Consider the following 24459-nt stretch of genomic DNA (forward strand, 5'->3'; position numbering starts at 1 on the left):
TACATAGAAAATCCTAAAGATGCCACCAGAAAACTACTAGAGCTAATCAATGAATTTGGTAAAGCTGCACGATACAAAACTAATGCACAGAACTCTCTTGCATTCCTATACACTAACGATGAAAGATCAGAAAAAGAAATTAAGGAAACAATCCCATTCACCACTGCAACAAAAAGAATTAAAACCCAAAATAATCTACAGATTCAATGCAATCCCTATCAAATTACCAGTGGCATTTTTTACGGAACTAGAACAAAAAATCTTAAAATTTATATGGAGACACAAAAGACCCCAAATAGCCAAAGCAGTCTTGAGGGAAAAAACGGAGCTGGAGGAATCAGACTCCCTGACTTTAGACTATACTGTAAAGCTACAGTAATCCAGACAACATGGTACTGGCACAAAAACAGAAACATACATCTATGGAACAAGATAGAAAGCCCAGAGATAAACCCACGCACCTATGGTCAACTAATCTATGACAAAAGAGGCAAGGATATACAATGGAGGAAAGACAGCCTCTTCAATAAGTGGTCCTGGGAAAACTGGACAGCTACATGTAAAAGAATGAAACTAGAACACTCCCTAACACCATACACAAAAATAAGCTCAGTATGGATTAGAGACCTAAATGTAAGACCGACACTATAAAACTCTTAGAGAAAAACATAGGAAGAACACCCTTTGACATAAATCACAGCAAGATCTTTTTTGATCCACCTCCTAGAGTAATGGAAATAAAAACAAAAATAAACAAATGGGACCTAATGAAACTTCAAAGCTTTTGCACAGCAAAGGAAACCATAAACAAGACAAAAAGACAACCCTCAGAATGGGAGAAAATATTTGCAAATGAATCAATGGACAAGGAATTAATCTCCAAAATATATAAACAGCTCACACAGCTCAATATTAAAGAAACAAAAAACCCAATCCAGAAATGGACAGAAAACCTAAATAGACATTTCTCCAAAGAAGACATACAGATGGTCAAGAAGCACATGAAAAGCTACTCAACAACACTAATTATTAGAGAAATGCAAATCAAAACTACAGTGAGGTATCACCTCACACCAGTTAGAATGGGCATCATCAGAAAATCTACAAACAACAAATGCTGGAAAGGGTGTGGAGAATAGGGAACCCTCTTGCACTGTTGGTTAAAATGTAAATTGATACAGCCACTATGGAGAACAGTATGGAGGTTCCTTAAAAAACTAAAATTAGAATTACCGTATGATCCAGCAATACCACTACTGGGCATATCCCCAGAGAAAACCATAATTCAAAAAGACACATGCACTCCAATGTTCAATGCAGCACTGTTTACAATAGCCAAGTCATGGAAGCAACCTAAATGCCCATCGTCAGATGAATGGATAAAGATGTGGTACATATATACAATGGAATATTACTCAGCCATAAAAAGGAACGAAATTGGGTCATTTGTTGAGCGTGGATGGATCTAGAGACTGTCATACAGTGTGAAGTAAGTCAGAAAGAGAAAAACAAATATCGTGTATTATCACATATATGTGGAACCTAGAAAAATGGTACAGATGAACCGGTTTGCAGGGCAGAAATAGAGACACCTAGGTAGAGAACAAACATATGGACACCAAGTGGGGAAAGCGGCAGGGTGGTGGGGTTGGTGGTGTGATGAATTGGGCAATTGGGACTGACATGTATACACTGATGTGTATAAAATTGATGACTACTAAGAACCTGCTGTATAAAAATATTTTTCTAAATTCAAAAATTAAAAAAAAAAAAAAAGCTAAGCAAGAGGGTGTGCTACTGACCCACTGGTAGAGGCCAGGGATGTTGCTAAACAAACTGCAATGCACAGGACAAACCCACTCCCCCAACAAAGAATGAAAAAAACAACTGAAGTTATATTATGGAGACAAACTTATTTTAGAATTTAGAATATTTTGTTATTTCTGGAATTAGTCTTTGTCATTATATAAAAAGAATTGCCAAGGAAAACTGTTGCCCCACAGCTAATACAGTTTAAGAGATTAGACATTCATAGACTTAAATTACCTTCTTCTCTAGCCCGACAACAATTAAAACAATACCATTTATAGTTAAAATATACATTTCATCTATTGGTTAAAACCTAGAATTAATAACACTGAACCTAATACTTAGAAGGAAAGATACTCATCCTTTTGTTTTATGTTAATACTTCTAAAGAGATCTAAACCAATCCAGAAAAATAAAGTCTAGACCATTTGAAAAGCTGGACGATTGTCTCCATTTTCCTTTTACTACTTCAATAAACCTAGTCACCCCATAGTGTTACTCTTTCAAAGCCTATTTCTCAAATGTACATCATAGAATCAAATCTTTGAAAATTTAGATTTTTCTTTCTACTATATATATATTTAGATTAATCAACTGTGAAATATTATACAGCTATTTCCTACAAATTTTGCTACTTAAAGAAATTGTATTAAATTACATTGTATAATTTCTGTCTTCCTGAATGCCCCCTTCCAATTTTCTTAATCTCAGACTCTGAAAAGTCCTCTCATGCTGCTTATGAAACAGTTATTATCCTGAATGAAAGTGTTTTGAAAATCTTATAAAGTATAAGCTGTCTTAATGTACAATTTACTTGGATTAGTAGCAACTTGCCCACATGCTTGTCTGTGTTTTGGATGCATATTTTTGTAAAGTGCCTGATATAGAATAAGTCATGATATTTGCTGTTTTATGTGCTATTGCCAAGACACGACTTGTAAACACTAGCAGAATTTTTGATGCAAATGACAGTGTCATTTGGAAAGACTTCCAAGTTGATATCTTTGCAGTTTTATAGATAAAGTTATATATACATATTGTATATGTAATATGTATATGTTTAATATATAGACATATGTATACATATATATAACATGTATATGTTTAATATATGTATACATTATTTTAAATTATTTAATTATTACTTTAAATTAATTGCACATATATACATGCATATATATGCAATTAAAAACTTCTGCTCTGTGAAGGACTCTGTTAGGAGAATGAAAAGACAAGCTACAGACTGGGAGAAAATATTTATAAATTATATATCTGACCAAATAATTTGTATCTAAAATATGTAAATAACTCTCAAAACTCAACAGTAAAAAAAACTAAATCCAATTAGAAAATGGGCAAAAGATATGAAGAGGCATTTCATCAAAAAAGATATACAGTTAGCATGGCAACTAAGCAAATGAAAAGATGTTTAACATCACTAGCTATTAGGGAAAATCAGATTAAGTCCATCATGAGATATCACTGTATACCTATTAGAACAGCTAAAATACAAAGTAGTGAGAATATCAAATGCTGCTGAAGATGCTGAGGAACTGGGTTTCTCGTACATTGTTGATAGGAATGTAAGATTGTACAGCCACTCTGGGAAATAGTTTAGCAGTTTCTTAAAAAACTAAACATATACTTACCATACAAGCCAGCCATCGCTCTTCTGGACATTTGTGTTGGAGAAATAAAAACTTGTGTCCACACAAAAATCTGTACATGATTGTTTGTAGCTGCTTTATTTGTAATAGCCCCAAATTGGAAACAACCAAAAGGTCCTTCAATAGGCGGTAGTTAAACAAACCGTGGTATATCGAACATGGAATACTACTAGGCAATAGAAAGGAGTAGACTGTTGATACAGGCAACAACTGGGATAGGTCTCAAGGGCATTATGCCTCTGAAAAAAGCCAGTCCCCTAAGGTCCTATACTCTATGATTCTGTTTAACATTTTCAAAATGACAGAATTATAGAGATAAATAATAGTGCTTGCTAGGGGTTAGGGATGGTAGGAGAATGGGGGCAGATGTGACTCTAAAGAGGTAGCACAAGGGAAATCTTCCTGGTGATGGAATAGTTCTGTGTCTTGATTGTCGTGATGGTTACCTGAATCTACAGATGTGATAAAATGACATAGAATTTGGGACTTGCCTGGCGGTCTGGTGAGTAAGACTCCATGCTCCCAATGCAGGGGGCCCAGCTTCAATCCCTGGTGGGGGAACTAGATCCCTCATGCCACAACTAAGAGTCTGCATGCTACAACTAAAGATTCTGTGTACTGCAACTGAGACCTGGTGCAGCCAAAAATAAATAAATAAATGAAAGAAAAGGGGAGAAAGCAAAACAAACAAACAAAAAAACTCACAAGTTAAAAAAACAATGACATAGAATTTCCAGATATATGTATCAATATTAACTTCCTGGTTTTGATATTGTACTATAATCATGTAAAATGTACCCATTGGAGGAAACTGGGTGAAGGGCACCTAGGAACTTTCTGTACTTCTGCAACTTCCTGTATAATTATTTTAACACAAAAAGTATTTTTAAAATCCTCCCAGAGCTACGTAGAATCCATAGACTATATATTAGTTATTCTTAACAAGGTGAAAAACATTGTTTTAATGAATTTATGCCCTGAAATGCACGTTAAGAGCCTGGGTTCTGGTGTCAAGTAGCCTTGAAACTCAGCTCTTTATTTAGCAGCCATAGGTCATGAAAAATAACTTATTGTCTCCAAGTCTCAATTTCCTTTCCTGTTAAAATATAATCATGGCAATAATAATAATACCTACCTTGTGGCATCTTTACAAAGATTAGAATGAATAATATATGTATTGCTCTTAGCACAGTGTCTGACATCTAAAATATACCTCAAATAATGGGAGTTGAAATTATTTTCTTTCTTTCAGACCTTCATAGAGTGCTGTACTAATTCTTTATTTTAATATGTATTGCTCTTAGCACAGTGTCTGACATCTAAATATACCTCAATAAATCGGAGCTGAAATTAAAAAAAAGAAATTACCACTAGTTAAGTTTTGGTAGAGAAAGTAAAAGAAGATCCAGAATTATCAGAAGATAGTTTTAAAAACACTGCTCCTATTCCAATTTTATATGTGTGAAGATGTATTTTCTTCAAGTTCTTCAATCAAACACCATATAATAATATGTTGAGTATAGAAGCAGACATAGAATCCAGATCTCTTCTTTTTGCAAATATATAAATCAGTGCCATGCCATCTACTATTTTTTGAAAATATATTGTAATTATGTTATCTATACTAGCATGTAATGATTAATATTTATAATTTTAATGAATCAATAAATATTTTCAAATCTTCTCAGTTTTAGTTTTAAAAATGCTAAGTAGCCATCAATATAACTCACATAAACAAAAGCTTTGTAGAGTTCTCCATATATTCTAAGAGTTGTAAATAGATACTGAAACCAAAATATCTTATTGAACAGATCAATTGCTGTAGAAGATTATAAAGCAGTCCTACGTATACATGAGACATAGCCAATTTGTCTTTGGTTCCTGAAGTCTCTCAACTCATATTTGTTAAGTGAATAAATGCATAAAATAGAATTCTGCTTTTTCTTTGCAGTGTTTATTGCTAATGAGTGGTGGCATTTTCACGAAGATTTGTCCCAACCAAGTGAAATCTCCAAAGACCAAATGCCTGACTCTATATTTAGAAGAGGTACATTATTAATTTTCTCCTTAAAGATCTTCTAGGACCTTAAGTTGAATTATTGGAAAATGATATTATCCTTTAGCAAACAGCCATTTTCCACAGCAGTGAATTCAGATGATGAAAAAGTGAATGAAAGCTGTCTATTATGAGTAAATACATATCATGAAGACTAGTAACCTATGCCAAATTATAAGGGAAGTTGGGATGACTACTGAAGATTGCAGAGAAGACAGGAGTGGGGAAAAAGGGAAACATATCTTGCGTATATAGTAGGAGCTAGGTATGCGTACATCCTCACAATAGCCTAAATATGTAATTATTAAATACATTTTTTAAATGAGGGAGAAGATACTCATAATGTTAGAATTGATGTTCAAATATATTGCTATATGCCTTCAAAATTAGTATTTCAATCCACTTTAAAGGGCCATGTCCCAATATGGGATGTTTTTCCTCTCTCTTTCTCTAGTGTTGCTTTCTAAAGTGGTGTTTTCCAGTACATAATACCAGCACCTTTTAATTCATAGCACAGCTGACGTGTGTCTTAAATAAATTACTTTACTTTCTCAACATTCGCATTTAGCAGGAACAATTTGCATGCCAGTACAACTGGTAGAAGCAGGAAGAATTGGAAGAGTCATTTAAAAATGTATAAATACATGGGGACTGACCTTTTTTTTTTTTTTACAGAGAGAGCTCCAGGGTATATTACTAACACATTTGTTGCCAAAAGTTTACTGAGTATCAAGCAATAATATCCCCAAACTTTAAACTACTTATTCTGTTTTTAAGGGGTTTTTTTTCTGAAAAAATATACAACTGTGAGTTTCTACCACACAGATGTCTGAACAATGTCAATGGGTCTAAAAAAATTGTTTCTGCAAAAAATTAAAATGCTCCCTAATGCTCAAACAGTCATAGTTTCTAGCAGGCTCTCACTGCACCCTGACTAGAGACTTCTAATGGCCAGATAAAATGAATATATTCTGGTCTTGCCACCCTTCAGCTTTGGGAAGCAAAACACTGATTAAGAACTTAAAAGGCATTTGTATATATAGGAATTAAGCTTGACTTGTTTTTTGTGAACTTAACACATAAGTATTAACTCATCCCTGAGAGCAGCTTCTTCCCTAGAAATCTTAAAAACGTGCTTGCATATCCACAAAGGCTTCTCCATAATATAGCACTCGTATTATTTCAGGCTTTTAAAAAAGGTAACATCTCCTAATAAAAGAATCACAATTCAAAGCAAACCCACTTGGAAAATAATATGCAGGACACTTGTTTGAATTTCTTACATGTAATAGGAAGGGTCCTATTTGCCCTAAGAACTTGGAGTAAAGAAAAAAAATGTTACTCTTCAAGTCAAATGAGTTGAATCAGTTCATTCAACTAGAATAAGACAGGTTGTCTCCTAAACTCATTAGAATTACTATGTCACTGAAGATGGTGCATCAGCTTAATCAATGAATATCAAATATCTCAAGACTGTTGTGAGGATTAAGTAATAAAACACGTGGGAAATGAGAATGTCCAGCACGTAGAGGTTTTTATTGTTATTATTATGATCAGGATCATTGCCTGTTCAGAATATCAACAAGGTTGGCAAGGTGATAATTCTGGGGAGTTAAGTAATCCAGGCTCAGAAAGGTTCTCCTGATCTGGATGAACTCTTTCTCAAAACCCTCCACCTCATTCTGAATCAGTGTACACCAAACTATACCAAGCTACTCAGCTTTCTGATTCTCTTAGAATTGGTAAAGAAGGTGTGTAGGGGAGGGCTTGAGCCATCCCATCACTAGAATGTCTCACCTCACTTAAACAATCTCCTTAGCATTCTGGTTTATACAACAGTTGTCAATGTAATTTATCTTTGAGTTTGTGTGACCATTTCTGGATATCCTAAGAAAGTCCATTTCTTAGGCAGGAAGACTGGAGACTAGATCATTCTTTGAGACGTCATTGTGCCTGGCCACTGGCCTTTCTCTTCAAGTATGCATACTGTTACCTTAGACTTCATTCAAAATTTCCAAACCCCAATTAACTTTCATGAAAGCCCAGAGCTCATTTACCCATTTCCTAGACTGCTCCTCAAGAAATTCTGGAAAATGAGGAGGTAAGATACTTCCCAGGTAGTCACAATAAAATAGAAAGGGTGGAAGGGCTGCATGAAAAAACGTTCTAGAGAATCATAATAGATGGATTTTTTTTTAGAAGAGCTGTTACATAAAGATAAACTAGATTTTTTAGTGGTGTATACTTAAGAGGACAAAACAAGGACCAATTATTAGAAGTCAGTGGCAGACATTTCATAATCCTCCTCAATGTGATGTTTACCTTTCTACCTCCTATTTAGTCATCAAGAGTTTCTGATACTCCATACTCCAGAGTCTAGAAGAGTTTCTGTACTCTAACCAACTCATCTTCACCTCATTCTCCCTGCCTTGGATAAAGCCCTCACCATTCATCATCCTCCCACAGCTCATTAATTAGTCTTTCTGCATTCTGCTAAGGGCACTAGATTCACATCTTTCTGAAACATAGAATCATATCAAGTTCCTGCTTAAAAACCTCTCTTGACTCCCATTGTCTATAGCAGTATTTCACACAAGGTATTTAGACATGTTTTTGAAGATATGAACATTATATCATGACTTTTAAACTTTGGGTTTTCAAACATATCTCTTCTACAGGGAAGATATCAATGATATTTACAAAGAATAAATGTTAGTTTCTTAATTCCCTAGGGATCTGTGGCACATTCTTAGGAGCCTATTTTTTTCCCTCTCTGGAGAAGATTTAGAAACATGGGTATTCACGGCATATTCTAAACCTTCTATACCTCTTTGTTATTTCCCACTACAAACTTAATATTCTAGCCATATACATTTTCTCATTTTGTTGTATCTAATCTTATGCTTTCAATACTTCTATTCCACTGCATATGTTGTTCCCACAGCTAGAAGTGCCTTTCCTTCTCTGCTCTTCTTGGTGAGAAATTATTGATATTTCAAGATCCGGTTCCAATTTCTCCAGGTTGGGAGATGTTTCTGGTTTAGTTCTGGGTTTCTACCTCATTTTATATTGAGCATCATATTGTGTTTTCCTTATGGGTTTGTGTGATGTTTTCTCACTAGTCGGTGAGCTCCTCAAGGTCAGAAACTGTGTAATAGTCATCTTTTCATGTCTTTGGACTTTTATAATTTCACAGAGTACCAGGTTCATGGAGGACTCTTTAAGTTGAATGCAATTAGATTTTGTCTTAACCTAAAGAACATCCTGTTCTCCCTTATGAGGTAGGTTGATCTCTGTTCTTGAAAGACCACATAGAGATACTATTATAGTGGGCATCTCAACAAAATGAGAGATGTTGAACTGAATACATTGAGAAGTGTCTTCCAACTATATGTTCCATGGTTCTAAGTTGCACTGTGCTTGAGGCTGAGAACATACCATTAAATTAGAGTTGTTCCTTGTTCCTGCACCTTTTTCTATTTTAGGTAACAGGAGCTGCCTTTTCTCTTGACTCCTTGCTTCTGGGAATTCACTCTGAAAAGCAGTAGCTTTTACCTTCAGAAATGCTCCCTCCCTGGGTCTGTCTCAAGAAAGTTCCTCTTCTATCTTTCCTCCTCCCTATTTTTTTCTCTGCACCTAGCACATCATGATTTATTTCCTCAGGATGCAGTCTATACTTAGTTTGTAAGCTAATTGTCAGAAAAATTAATGACTGATAACTGAGTTGTCAAAAACTAATTCCAGTTTAACATAATAATAGCTGCCATTTTTTGAAGAAATGTTATACGTTCCTTACATGTATTATATTATTTAATCCTTACATTAACCCTCTAAGTTATTATTCTTATCTACATTTTCCAGATGATGAAATTAAGGCCCTGAGAGTTAAATAGCTTACTGAAGGTAACAGATCTAGGAAGTGGTAGAGTTTAGATCAAATCCCAGTCAGTTTGATTGCCTTTAACCACTTCCCTAAACTACCAGTGCACCCCATTCCCCAATACCCACAGCAGTACAATTTTTGCATTATCATTATTATAAAGTGTGAAATACGGGACAGCATGGGTAGTCAGAGATTTGCACATGAGAAGATTCTGCTTTGAATCGAATAGCCCATACTCCACAGGGACCACCTAGTCAGAAGACTACCTTTTATAATGCATACTAATTCTTCTTTGCTTTATGTGTCTCTTTTATACAGTTCATAAATCACACATTTTCAATCTTTACTTCAGCATTTAAATACAAGAGGAAAGATGAGGTTACATAAATAACTTCAGTAGACAAAAATGCAGCAGTTCCTCCATCCCAGGACTGGCTGTGGGAATTTGTTGTATGGGAAATACATCACATACTTCTCGTGAGACCCAAAAGAAAAAAGGGCAGCAATAACTGTGAGGTTCAATCAAAACTGACAATTCCACCTGCATTTATTGAGAGAGGAGAGTTCAGTGTTTGCCAGTACTCCTGCTTCTCCAGTCCTGCTTTCCTGGCAGCTGTACTCACTTGAGCACTCCTGGTAGACCAGACATCCCACGTCCCCACCTCCCACCCTGGTTTTGAGATCAAATGTGTCTCTCAAGTGAGCAAAATGTTCTCTCAATCTTTGTCTTTGTCCTTCCCCACTGAAAGGAATGAATGCTTCTTGGAGATATGGCTGATTCCAGGCTTTGGGCAGTGTAGGTACAAGGTGACTCTAGAATATTTTGTTGTACCAGGAAAAAAAGAAAGAGCTACAAAAATGATAGGGTCGGTCATGAAACAGAGACATAAGAATTGGCTTGAAGGTGTGCCCAATGGTGAAATCTGGGACCGTTTTTGTACAGTGGGGAATCTGGTCCATACGCAAAACAGGTGATCAAATTAGCATCACCAAAGTGAGACAGAGGGTCATCGTGTGCCTTCAGATGTTATATGCTCTTAGAAAGACATGAAACCACTTCTTTAAAATTCTGGCTAAGAATACATTACCTGGATCCATTATACTAAAAATTCTATTAAAAACAGGAGCATTCTGTTAAAAATGGGGGGACTGTATTCTCCAAAAATGTGAATCTCGTCAGAAAAAAAAAAGGCTGTGGAAGTATTTCACATTAAAAGAAGGCTAAAGAGAAATGGCAACTAAATGCCATCTGACCCTAGACTGGACTCTTTTACAGAGAAGAAAATGCTGTAAAGGATATTATTAGTGTATTGAAAAAATGCAATATAAACAGTAAATTAGATTAAAGCATTACACCTATATAGAATTTACTGAAGTTGATAACTGTTCTGTGGTTATGTAAGAGAATATTCTTGTTCTTGAGAAAAATACACTGAAATATCCAAGGGTAAAGGGTTCTGATCTATGCAATTTACCCTCAGATGGTTCAGAATGAGAGAGAGAGAAAGAAAAAAAACAAGTGTAAATGGTAAGTGAATCTCGGTAGAAGGTATATGTGTGGTTTTGTACAGTTTTTATTGTTGTAATTTTTCTGTAAGCTTAAAATTATTTCTTAATAAGAGAGTAAATAAATCTGTCCCTGATCAGGAAAAGCTCTTGTTGGTGGCTCAGATCAATGTTTTCTAACATTTTGCTACCAGTAAATAGGCTTCATACAACAGATATAGACAAACTAAGTGATGGGTTAGGTGCAATTGGAAGAGCCCTAGATATTATTTATGTTTTCATTTATCAATCACATATTGAACACCTATTATGTGCCAGATAATGTGCTATAATGCCTTTTCTCTCTTTCTCAAGAAACCATACTAGACTATGAGTAAATAAGAATAGTTTATTGGAAAAAAAGTAATTCACAGATATAACTTATTAGGATTCGCAAATTATTGACAATAAATGTGATGTCCTCTACTGACTCTGTGCATTAGAAACTCATTTGAAAGCCACTGGCTGAGCTGACATGGCTCAAGCCAGTTTTCTTCTTTGATTTGAGGCCCAGAGAAGTGAGGCTCTCCTACCTTCTTTCCATGATCAGCCCATATTCCTTAATAACAAGGTTTATGCTTTCTCACTGTTAGAAAATCTGCCTGAATAACCTATAATGTACTATAATTCCCTTAAGGATGGAGCCCCACTTTATAATGTCATTAAGTCAGCATCTGGAATCCTGCTATTAACCCCTGCACAGTCCAACAGGACGCCCAATGCACCCACGTGGTGAACTTGTCTGTGTGCCTTCGTCTTAGTCTGTAGGCTCAGAGACTCCTGGGCACCAGGCATTGCCTTCTCGTGTTATGTTATTGAAGGACTAGCTTGATATTTTCAACCTTCAAGAAACGCTCAACTCACTCAGGGTCATCAGAGTACAATGGAAAGGACTCTTGCATTTTGGCACTTGCCAAATCTAGGAACAGATTTAGCTCTGTCACTTACCGAATGGGTGGTAGCCAAATTACTGATATCTCTGATCCTGTTTCCTCTCTTTAAATTGGAAATAATGATGCTATCTTCCTCAGAGGATGGTTGTAAGAATTAAGTGAGATGGTACTATACAGAATCTTTGGCACGGTGCCTTGCACATAGAGGTTACTTGGAAAACGTTAATTACTAATGTTATTTAAGGAAAATAAACACAATTTTTATTCGAATAGCTGCAACGAGGTTCCTCTTTAGGGTGATACTCTCCTTGTTTAAATTGCTTCTGAGGTAAAGCAAGGCCCTAAAACCTTCTGGATTAGAAAAATATAAGGAAATGAAAGAGACAGAGACACTATTCTGCACAGCTGAGCAACAGAAATTAGAGGACAAAGCAACAATCACAATGACAAGAAAGAAACAAAAAAAGTTAAGGAGGAAGAAATAGGAAAAGAGAAAGTTTTGCCTCCATAGTAGGGTGCCAAAGAGTTTATAGGAGGTGGAATGTCTAGTGTTAAATTTTGAGTTATCTGCCTTGCCAGAATTGGTCCCCTATGTCTCCCCAGAACTCAGATTAAATCTGTAATTTGAGCGAATATTCCTATTTTTTTGTTGTTTGTAGGTTTGTTTCCATAATGAAAATTGAGATGGCAGAGATGGGTTTCATGACTGGGTCAGCGCTGAGCAGGGAAGAATGAATAGGTGCTGAAGGGAAGATGCAAGCAAAGTTGAGAGCTTTTCAGAAGTAGGTAGGCCTTAGAAGAGACTATGAGAAGGAATCTCTGACGAAACACAGAAATCTTGAGGGATAACGGGATGGGGCCTTAACCATACATGGGGATTTTACCCTTATTATAGTTAAAAGAACAGACTTGTCTCAAAAAGGCTAGCATTCAGAATATTTATTTTTTCTTTTCTTTCTTTATTTTTTTACTAGCTCACCTGTTTACTGTAAAAGGATGTAACTCAGGAACAGCCAGTTGAAAGAGATGCAGAGGGCAAGGTGCAAGCTACAGAATATTTTAAACTAGATAAAAATACTAAAAGTTAGAAAAATATGATAGGTCCACAGTCCTATATCTATAATTCCAAAATACAAAAAGGTCAAAAAATGTATTATTTTGTTCGGCGCCAATATTTTTTCAGTGGAAAACCTGACTTTATTCTCCATTAGGCTGCCTCTTGTCTCAATGTATTGACCTGGTGGGTACCTTCATACATTTTGCTGAAGAGTTATTCATGTTTCAGATTATGTGTGCCCCCCACATTCTCCTAGGGTTATTGGCCATCTATGTACACATGCCACATGCCCTTACTCAACTCAGAAAATTCTGAATTCTCAAACACTTCTGGACCCAGGATTTTGGATAAGAGATTATAAACATGAATTCAGAAGAAAAGAAAATGTAAATGAGTGGAAAAAAGGGGATTACCTTCCAGTGTATTTCTAAAGCTGAAGTTGGCAGCTTTATCCATGGAACCCGATTCATACTGGGTCAGACTCAGGCAAAATTCCACATCAGCTGAGGAGGGGAGCCTTGGGGTCCTGGCTTTGTCGTGGTTTCCAGGATTGCGCAGTATCGGTCCCTCGGACGTCCCGTTGCATAAAGAGTGACGGCTGTTGTACTCCTCCAATTGGCTGCAGATGACCTGCACAAAACGCCTTTATGTTAAAGGATGTTGTCTCGACCTCTAAGTCAAAGGGGGAAGGTAGGGAGGTTGAGGTTCCGGGTTACCATATTTGGATTTCTAATTATCAGGAGATTAATGTTTTCAAGTAAATTGTTGAAGGAAGCAGCTTTCTGAGGGTTGCAGAATAACCCATGAATGTTAAAATTCAGAACAGAGTTCTAGTTTTGAATCTACCACTTGAGAAAATAAATTAAATACCATAGGTCTCATCTAGCAAATGGGGATAATAACAACTACTTCATATAATTGTTGTCAAATATTTATTTGGTGGGAAAATTAATTTGACAATCATCCGTTAAATATCCATTGTGTGACTTTCATATGCCCTTGAAGCTAGCCATGGCCCAGAGTTTAGGTCTGTACCCTCTTCTTTTATTTCTCTCTGTATCTTCTTGTTTGGCTCTGACGACCAGTTTCATGGCTTACAGACCTCTATATGATAAGAACTTCCTAATTCCTATCTGAAATCCAAAAGCACTCCTCTGAACTCTAACCCTGTACATCCATCTCCCACTTCATATTTCAATGTTATCTCACAGGCATTTCAAATGGAACACTTAAAAATCAAAAATTTGTTCCTTTGTAATAGCCTATAAGGGAAAAGAATCTGAATAAAAAAAGATATATAGGTATGTATAACTGAATCACTTTGCTGTACACCTGAAACTAACACAACCTTGTAAATCAACTATACTTTAATTTAAAAAATTAAATTAAAAAAGAAGTTTTAAAATAAAAAAACTTAAAATAAAAAGATTTTAAAAAAATTGTTCCTCTCCCTCTATTTCCTATCACATCAACTATCCTGCAGCTTAAACCAGAAGCCCATGAAACTTCATTTTTAAGCCAGAGACTGTTATCATTTGTATTTTGTTCCCCTTTATCTTTCAGATTAAAACTATGAGTCAATCTTGTCAATTCTGCCTCCAGAATACATCTTGAATCTTTATTTGTTTACAAATTCTGTGATCCAACTGCTGAAGTCAGATTGGCTACTCTTCTCTGGGCATCACTCATGCTTCTCCATCCCACATCTTTGTTCTTGCCTGAGCGTGTTCACTCCTTGCCATTTATCTGATATTCTACCTAATCTTCAAGGCCAAACCAATATTTTGAAAAAAACAGACATTGTCAACTCTGACTTAAAAAGTAAATCAAAAGGGTCCAACTCTAAAATATGAAGAAATTTTAGAAATCCTTCACCAAATTATTTTGCTTACAGTTTCACTTATATGTAGGCAGAAGACTGAACTATGATAAAATTATTTGACTAAATAAGTCAAAAGGAGCTCTTTCAATAAATATAAAATAAAAATGCTAAGTGATTTAAAAAAACATTATAATTTAACTGGCAGATTTTTTCTCAGTGGTTTATAAGTTAATTATTCATCTTAAAATCATTGATGCCTTAGGTTCCATGATGCAAATTAAGCAGGTAGCAAGACATCAGCCTTAAACAAAAGCATAAAACGCAGGAGAGTCCACACTGCCATCAGTGACTGTTCACAATGGGCACTTAGTCTGTAGGAGGCCTGTGCCCACTGAGTAGATAACGTGGTTGTTTGTCAAACTCAAACTTGACTCACTTTAACCTCCCTTAATAAACAGTCAGTATCACTTCCTTTAAAAAAAGAAGTAATCTCCATGAGGATAACTTTCTTTTTGTCGTTACTGTTTATTCTCAGAATCTATAATAGAGGCTCTATAACAATTTGATGGGAGAATAAACAAGTCAATGGATGAACCAGTGAATCTTCAACTACCAACATGTGTTGCACATCATTTTTAGCTAGTCCTGTTACTAATACCAACATTTGCCCTAGAAGATATTTCCAAAAATATATCGTTTGTATTAAATATATACTGAGGCCCCACTCTCAATAGGAAAGGCATCTCTGTGTACATTTTTTAAAATTCACAAATGACCTTGTAGGTTTATATGATTTTATCCCTATTTTAAGGATAAGGAAACTGAGTGTGGAAGAGTATAAAAGGCTAGTAGGATCTAAAGCCCTGTATTATGATTAATAATTTTATGGGCAACAGGCAAAGCACATGGAACAATATTTTAAAAGTGAAGTCTTCTTGGTCAACTGCTTGCACCACAGTTAGGAATAATCAAAACAATCCTATCAGTCTCCTGCTCCAGTGAGTTGGCAATCTATAAGAATGTAAAAGCAAATTAAATCACCATCAGATGGAACTGAATGAGCCTTGTCTCCCCGGGAATGGTTGCTACTGTGTTATACAACAGACGCTTAGAGAAGCTTTTAATTTCTGGTCACTAAGATAAAATTTATGAATTGAAGGGTTGTGTGCTGGAAAAGAATTAGTTTCCAAATTCACGTAGGTGTGGGCTTCAACTCTGGCTCAGCTACTTACTAGCAATGGGGCAATGAGTATGTTATGTAGGCTTGCTGAGTCTCAATTTCTTCAACTGTAATATGAAATAATAAATATTACATTTTAATGTATAATTTATTATATTTATTATTATTATATTAATAAAATAATAAAATGCAGTTCTGGCTCAACAGATGTCAGTTTCTAGTTTTCTTCATACTTCATTCACATTCCTCAATCCTTTTATCCATGCATAATTGAGAACTTGAATTGTTGGGTGACTTGTCTAAGGTCATATGATGTTCAGAGCCAGGACTAGAACATTAATCCACAGTCCTCCTGATTCCAAAGCTGTATCCAGTAGATTTATGACTGCCTGTAAATGGCTTAGGGATGGTTGAATAAAGCTAACTTAACTTTTGCGTTGAGTGTAATATATTAGATTCCTTTAAAATGTCGATTAACTAGACATCACAGCGGGTGTATGGATGAAATCATTTTCATTCCTGTTTGAATAATAAGCCATATCAGGATATTTTCAAAAGATCCTACTGCCTAAAAGACTCCTACAGCAGACTCAGTTAAATTAGAGGTTTGAATGAAACTATTTTTGCTGAAATGCCAACAGCCAAGTGGCTAAATGTTCAGATGACAATGTATTAGTAACAAGGAAGAAATCTACCCCATTTCCAGAAATAATTTCAAAAACTTAATCTCAAATTATTGTTTTTATATTTGATACAGAAGGAGAGAGGCAGGGTAGGAGAAAGTGTTATCACTACGGTTATCATCATGGAGATTGCAGTCAGACATGGTTTCCAAATTGAGCAAATTACTTAAGCTCTCTGAATATCAAGGTTTTTCATCTGTAAATGGGGACTACAACAACTTTTTATGAAGGATCAAATAATTTTACCTAAGTAAAGCATTTAGTATATAGTGCCAAGTACAGAGTGTTTAATAATGGCAGCTATTATATTATTATTGAATACAAGACCATTGGGCAGGCCACCAAATTGTTAACCCTGACTCTGTAACACTGGATGAATAGTCATTATTATAATAACTATCATCAATATATCATATAAAGATATATTATGATAATTTCCATACATGGAACTAAAAGAATATGTCAGATACTAAGCTAGTAATTTTACATTAACAGATTTCATTGAATCCCTTTACTATAATGCTTTAAGATATGTTATTCTAATTTTAAAGAAAAAAAGGTCTCAGAATAATTAAGTAACTTGTCCAGGATTTTGTAGCTAAGTAAGTTACAAAAGTCATGTTTTTATGACTCAAAAGACTATACCCTTACCACTGCATTATTCTACTTTCCATTCCATTTAGTATTTTCATCAACACAGAAAACACACATATATGAAAACTGCACCCCATTTTTTTCTGTTGAGGAAAAAAACAAAGGTCAAAGATTCCAAATAACTTGTCCAATAACATCTGGTAAGTAGCAGAGGTAGAATCTGGTAAGTGGCAGAAGTCTTCTGATGAGGAATTTGTTCTTCTTCTGTTTCAACACAGGTGACTTATAACATATGATTTGGGGCAAACAGATCAAGCTGTCCCAAGTCAAATGAAAAAAGGAGATAGAGAAAGAAGAAACAGATGTATTAATGGAGAAAGTGAGCTTAGTGTTCTCTTAAACATAAAGAAATAGCAACAAACAACCAGTAATTAAAAGCTTTAGGAGCAAAAATTCTATCGTGACATTAGAGGTTTATCTAAATAAAAATGTAAACCCTATGACATTCCACAGAATCTTTTTCATAAAGAAAAAAGAGAAGCTGTTAATTCACTGAGCTGTTGCCATGGTTACCTAAACCCATGACTCTGTTGAAATGTAACTTTTTTTTTCTTCCTACTGTTTGCTTCCATGTGATATGCTTTTCACCTGATGAGTGAATTCCCTGGTCACACTTCACTCATACCCATCATCTTGGAAAAGTTTTTTCTCTTTATTTTGATCCATCATGACAGCTACCCTTTCCTTCTTATAGCTAGCTTATCTGTTGCTTGCATAACATTGGATCTAACTGTTGAGCATACGTATTTGTACTTTAATGTTCACCCCCCCACCTCCAAAAATAATGGACTGCTTTAATTGACGACAAACATGCTTCTAGTTTAAAAGCTCTTGGCATTAAACAAACTAAAAAATAAAGGAACAAATATACAAAAAAAGCATGTGAATTCTGAATATAGGCTGTCTATGAAAACTAACATTAAGTACATAATTTTTAATATATTATTTTATTGAATAAAAAACCTTATCAGTAAATATTATTAATCTCACTTAAGTAACACTCGGGTTGTAACTTGCCTGATCTTCTCTAAATGTGCTTTCATTTTTTGCATGCACACACACACACACACACACACACACAAGCCTAGAGAGAGCTACAACATGTTGCGGAGGTGGAGAATCACTGAGCTGAACATCTGCCTGATTTTCTCTAAATGCGTTTTTTTTTTGCACACACACACACACACACACACACACAAGCCTAGAGAGAGCTACACAAAATGTTTTATTCCAGACAATAAGTTACTGCTTATTTTGGTATAATTGTATCCTTGGCCTTGGGGATCCAGTGCTATAAATTATGTCTTAATGTTCTAGAAATCTATGTCTATGCAGAGTTTAATTTTTTATGTGTGTTAGCACTGGAGCTAACATTTCTATGATTTTCAATTTTGTTCAATTCAACAAATATTGACAAAGCCCATTCCATGTATATATTATGTTCCTGACTGTGGACATAAAGAAATTAGAAATGGTTTCTACATTGGAGCAGATGGCAGTCGGTTAGACAAAAATATGTTTGAAAACCATTACATGTATTTAAGAATTATAGGTACTATGATACAAATTTGTACAAAGTATAACGATAGTGCGAAAGGGTGAAGGTCAATTCAACCTGAGTAAGGGATGTGGATAAATAAACGTCTAATGGAATAATTTCACTCTAACATGAATGAAAAGGACTACATCAGAATATCTGCCCCAGTTGTCTGTGCAACTGAATTTTAAGGGAGTTAAAGAGACTACAAGTCAGAACTTACATCCATAAATTAGTGGCTTGTTTTATTCCTTCCAAGCCTAAATGACTCCTTAAAAATAGGAAACAACATGGTTAACTTGAAATAGGATTGGAGTCAAAGGCACTGGGTTTTAGTCCTCAGCTGTGTGACCTTAGACAAATCATCCTAGCTTTCAGCGTCTCACTATCTTCTTTTACAAAATGTAGGCAGTATACTACACACCACTGAAGGTCTCTTAGCTCAGAGTTAATAAATCCTATGAGTTAATAAATCTAAAAACTCTATTTTTGTGTGTGTCAAGTAAAACATATCTGAAATCAAGAAAAAGCAGGAGGCTTTGTACCAAAGGGGCTGAATCTAACTAATTAGGAAGATATTAATGAACTCACCAAGTCTGGAAGATATTTGGTCTCATCATCTCACATAAAACAGTCTAGTTCTTGATTTGAGTGGCAAAAGCATTTAAACTAGTGGTGTGTTTATTATAGAACCTGAGTTTGTAAAGTGAAAGAGATACCAAAACAATTTCCATATTAATTAAATCAGTGATTCTTAGTGCTGGCTGTGCATTAGAATTACAGTAGAAGTTTTTAAAAATACAGACGGTTGGGGCTTCCCTGGTGGCGCAGTGGTTGAGAGTCCGCCTGCTGATGCAGGGGGCGCGGGTTCGTGCCACGGTCCGGGAGGATCCCACGTGCCGCGGAGCGGCTGGGCCCGTGAGCCATGGCCGCTGAGCCTGCGCATCTGGAGCCTGTGCTCCACAGCGGGAGAGGCCGCAGCGGTGAGAGGCCCGCGTACCGCAAAGAAAAAAAAAGAAAGATACAGACGCTTGGACTTCACAGTGGACCCCCTATGATTTTCTGGCAGAAGGTAGATGGGTGAAGCACATGAAATTTTTTAAGCTCCTAAGTGATTTAGAAGATACTGAGAACTGCTGAATTAAGTCAATATAAATAACTGATCTTCATTTTTAAAGGACTATAACCAGAGACGCTCTGCAAAGGAATGGAAACAGCCAACTAGAATTGGGTTTGACTGTCACCTCACACAATGACACCACTCACGGTAGGTGAACATAAATGTTCCCTCATTTCACCTTCCTTATTTAAATCGTCGTTTGCTCATTTTTCTTCAGTGGTCTTTGGCGGTGCGCGGGCCTCTCACTATCGCGGCCTCTCTTGTTGCGGAGCACAGGCTCCAGACGCGCAGGCTCAGTAATTGTGGCTCACGGGCCTAGTTGCTCCGCGGCATGTGGGATCCTCCCAGACCAGGGCTCGAACCATGTCCCCTGCATTAGCAGACAGATTCTCAACCACTGCGCCACCAGGGAAGCCCCATCCTAATCTTATTTTTAACAACAGTTACTACACAGTAGTTTAATCATAGAACAATATCGAATCTAATGTTGTAACAATTTCAACTTAGTGTTTACCTACTAGACCCAAAAAGTTTTATTTAGAAGTAAAACTGGACACAATTGTAAAGGAGAAAAAAAACAAAAAATTTCCGCTCAATAATCAATAAATGAATAGAAAAAATTAGAAACATAATTTAGGTACTTCCAAGAAGCCTACATCTAATGTAATTAATATCAATTAGTATTTGCCTATTAAGCTTCAGTGTGGATGTTGTAACTTTTTGGTAATTTAGATAATCCTCCAGTTTTTCTGGGTCAAGAAAAGCAGTTAAGGAAAGCATTATATCTGACTGAAAATCCCGCATCCAAGCTTAACCGTATTTTAAGCAGTAACGGAGGATGCGAGAGTTAGATGAGAGTTTTGCACTTTATAGATTAAGGTAGGAGGTCTGAAGGCTTATTGAAATAGATTTTTTTTTCTGAAGCACAATTTTTCCAGCCTTTCCTGCACAAATACACTTCTTTCTCTTGGTAAATAGCTGACATTAGTGACACAAGACATTACAGTGGTCATTTTCAATGAGCTTCAATAGGATCCATTTGGAAGGTGTGTGAGCTTAGTGCAGGGGGGCGGGTGGGAAGCCATCCACATTTCAGAATTGCAGAGTGCTGGGTAAGAATGCAAGATTCTTCCCATCTCATTTAAATATTGGGGTTTAGTTCCATAAAGTTCTCCTAGTCAAAAGTGCTGTATTAGAAATGTTTAGAATACAGGCAGAAAAACATTCCTTCCCCCTATGGTTTTAAAGTGATAAATAATTAAAAGCATATTTCTTTGGCTACCTTTTGCCCCTAATCCAGAGTGAAAAAAATCAGAATAGGAGGAACAGAAATTAAACTTCAAAATAACAATCCCTTATCTTGTACCTCAAAAGTTTGCACATATTTTGGAAAAAATTATAATTTCTTCTGCATCTTATTGAAAAAAGTGAAGTAGGATGGCCAGATCCTTTAGACATCATAGCAGACATGTCCTTGGAAATATTGGGTTGGCCAAAAAGTTTGTTCAGGTTGTTCCATAATTTGTTACAGAAAAACCCGAATGAACTTTTTGACCAACCCAATATTACAGGGTTGTCATGCAGCCAGGCTATTTGAGAACAAATCTTGTCTCTGCTACTTATTAGCTCTGCAATCTTGTACAAGTTTCCTAATATCTTTATACCTCAGGTTGTTTTTTTTAAATCTTTGAGATGGGGAATGATTAGTAAGAGTATTAAATGAATTAAGGCACATAAACACAACAGGGGCTCATACATGCTAATTGATCGATGATTATTAGCTATTTTCATTATTTACCTGTTTGAGCCTCAGGGTCTTCATATATTTTTTTTAAAAGAAAATTTAATCTAAGTAATATTCCCCCAATTTCGCTGATGGTGATAATCACCATAGACATTTAGTAAATGAGGTCTTCCCAGGACCCTTCTTTGAATATTCTTATCAATGGGATTCCTGGGATAAGGATAGGAATTTGTATTTTTAATTTGTGCAATGTGTAAATTTTATTGTGAAGAAAATTTCAGAAACATTGACCTAAATCATTTATTTACCTAATCATCTAAGTATTCATTCATCCATTGGTTCAACAGATACTTCATGAGCTCTTACCATTTGCCAGGCACCATCCCAGGTGCTAGGAGATACAGTGATGAACCAAGTACTTTTTATTCATTAGATTTTAGGAACCAAGTAGAGGATATTAGACAAATAACCACACAAATCTCTTTGGAGCTACGATTGTGAAGTGTGCTATTAAGGGGAAATACAAGGTATGTTGAGAGCTCTTGACAGGGAAAATTTTCTAGGCTTGGCAGGAGATGGAGAGATGGGAAAGGTGTTTCTGAAGACCTTCCAGAAGAAGTGATTGCTATGGTTCTTTTATGCTCTGATATTGTATATCCAGCACATCTTACCTGCCAAGAGGAGAAGAAGGATGCTGGGCTGAGTAGATTAGGGTTTGCAGGGTTGCGCCCTCCCATGTACTCATCTGTGCAAATGTCACAATTTTCTGCATCTCGCCAATCCCAGTATGGAATAGTGAAGTTCTCATCCCCTGTGAGCTTCTGGATTTCTTTTTCCCACAGCAGCAAGAAGAGTCTATGCCAAGGCAGGAAACCTGGTGCTTCATGAGCAAAATCAATGTCTCTCCAGATTTCAGAGCCCCCAAGTAGTGCGTCCCTTGACACATAATAATGCATCCAGACAAAGAGGTCATAAATGTTGATGTCATTAAACAGAGGTGTTGATCCATTATTCATTTGGCCATAGGTGCCTGTGGGGATGACATAGTCTGGGCTGGTAGTATGTTTTGCTAAAGTGAGGTAGGCAAGAAATTTGTTCTTCTCTGGGACACTCAAATCAAAAATGTTTCTTCTCACCAAAAGTCGCCTCTCTGTGCAGGTGGGTCCCCAAAAGCCAAACTTACAATTTCCACAATTGAATCCCATGAAGTTGCCAAAGCACTGGCAGGTCCGATTATAAAAGACGGAGGGCCAAGACTCCCGGTCGTCCACCCCTGCGAAGGGGAACTGAGGTCCAAGCGGTGCCTTGGACAGAATGATGTCCTGACAGGAACCCCGGCCTGAAAGCTGTCCACAGGGACTCCCGTCACCCTCCCATGGTGGGCAGCATTCCTTCTCCATCAGGTTCTTAGAGGAGGCACAGGCTCGAGGGAAATGGCCAGCAGAGGTCTGGAAAGTCCACAGCAGGCAGTACAAAGCAGCCAGGAGCATTCTTCCTCTAGTTCTCACAAGGTCTGCCTGAGCTGGTTAATTGAGCCACACACTTCTCTTTCCAGCTACCCCTTCAGTGACTATCACATGTTTTGGCTAAGACCTATATAATACCACTCCCACCTCCAGCATCAAACACTCTCAGTCTTTATCTTAAGCTTTCATCTTCTGAAAACCACATGACTGACTTTTCCTTGCAGTTGGCATGTATCCCACCAGTGGGATAGGCCTACATTAAAGTGAGAAACACTATTCACCATTAATAGTTTAATTCTTATGGTTAGAATAGTAATAGTAATACCACCTGATCTAAATAAACCCAGTTAATTGACTATAAAATTAGTGATGATTTAAATTTGCAAATGAGAAACCATGTCAGGAATAGAGCTTCTTTTATTAAGAAGAGTCAGGCAGTGTTAGACATTTTGGGTGCAAGATGGTTTGTTTCTCAAAGACTATAAATAGGCCACAGCATTGGTAGAATTCGTCTTTGCAGAAAGAGACACTTTTCAGAGCCTAGAGATTATTTCTTATATCTGAAGGTTATTTTATGCAAAGTATCAGAAGAAAAATTTTTTTCTGATACATTTCCTGATTATTTTGATGCTAGCTGCTTGCTTGCTGTCTAATTGCTCATTTTCTGACTATTATTAAGGAGAGGTCACTTTGATAGCTGGGTGGTCTGCTTTATTTTGGAAATTTTTACTAGTGAATATTCCAAAGGAAACTCTTTTTTTTAAATTGAAGTATAGTTGATTGTCAATATTAGTTTCAGGTGTACAACGTAGTGATTCAATATTTTTATAGATTATACTCCATGTAAAGTTATTATAAAATATTGGCTATATTACCTGTGCTGTACAATATATCTTTCTGGTTTATTTATTTTATATATAGTAGTTTGTATTTTTCTTATTTTAATGCTATAACAATCTTGTTTAGCCCATAAGTTCTGGAAATCAGGAATTCATTTGAAATTTTGTTTGCAATATGGTCTTGCAAAGGAGTTCTCAGTGTAGTGAGCGAGTGAATAAGGACTGATATATTTATTCAACAAATATTTATTGATCATGCAAATTTTTTCAAGATTTTTTTCTCTGTGTGTATAGTGAGCTAGATAAATTGAAATGCATCGATAAAAATATTATTTTACCACTACACTAGTTTTCAAATGAGTAGTATAGAAAATAAGAACATCAGACTTTTAATGGAGGGACATATTTGTGAACTGAGGATACTGAGGATATGCAAAAGGATTGCATAGTTTTGGATAATAGTATGCAAATTTTATTATGGGAGTACCCCTTGAGCCAAACTTT

General features: G+C 36.1%; 1 protein-coding gene across 3 annotated transcripts in view; it reads right to left on the minus strand.

The window, feature by feature from the left end:
- Positions 1–23256, minus strand: part of TYR (tyrosinase) — a 108570-nt gene extending 85314 nt beyond the window's left edge. For 2 of the 3 annotated variants that reach the window (XM_007111231.2, XM_007111232.3), the window contains exons 1-2: positions 22322–23140; positions 13324–13540 (exon numbers count right to left, since the gene is read on the minus strand). In XM_007111231.2, coding sequence (XP_007111293.1) covers positions 13324–13540; positions 22322–23140 — 1036 coding nt within the window. Of the gene's footprint in view, positions 1–13323; positions 13541–22321 lie in introns of all 3 variants that reach the window. The other variant, XM_007111230.2, reaches the window with a different exon arrangement.
- Between the last annotated feature and the right edge of the window lie 1203 nt (positions 23257–24459).

Source organism: Physeter macrocephalus, chromosome 16 (assembly GCF_002837175.3).
Source record: "Physeter macrocephalus isolate SW-GA chromosome 16, ASM283717v5, whole genome shotgun sequence".
NCBI lineage: Eukaryota > Metazoa > Chordata > Mammalia > Artiodactyla > Physeteridae > Physeter > Physeter macrocephalus.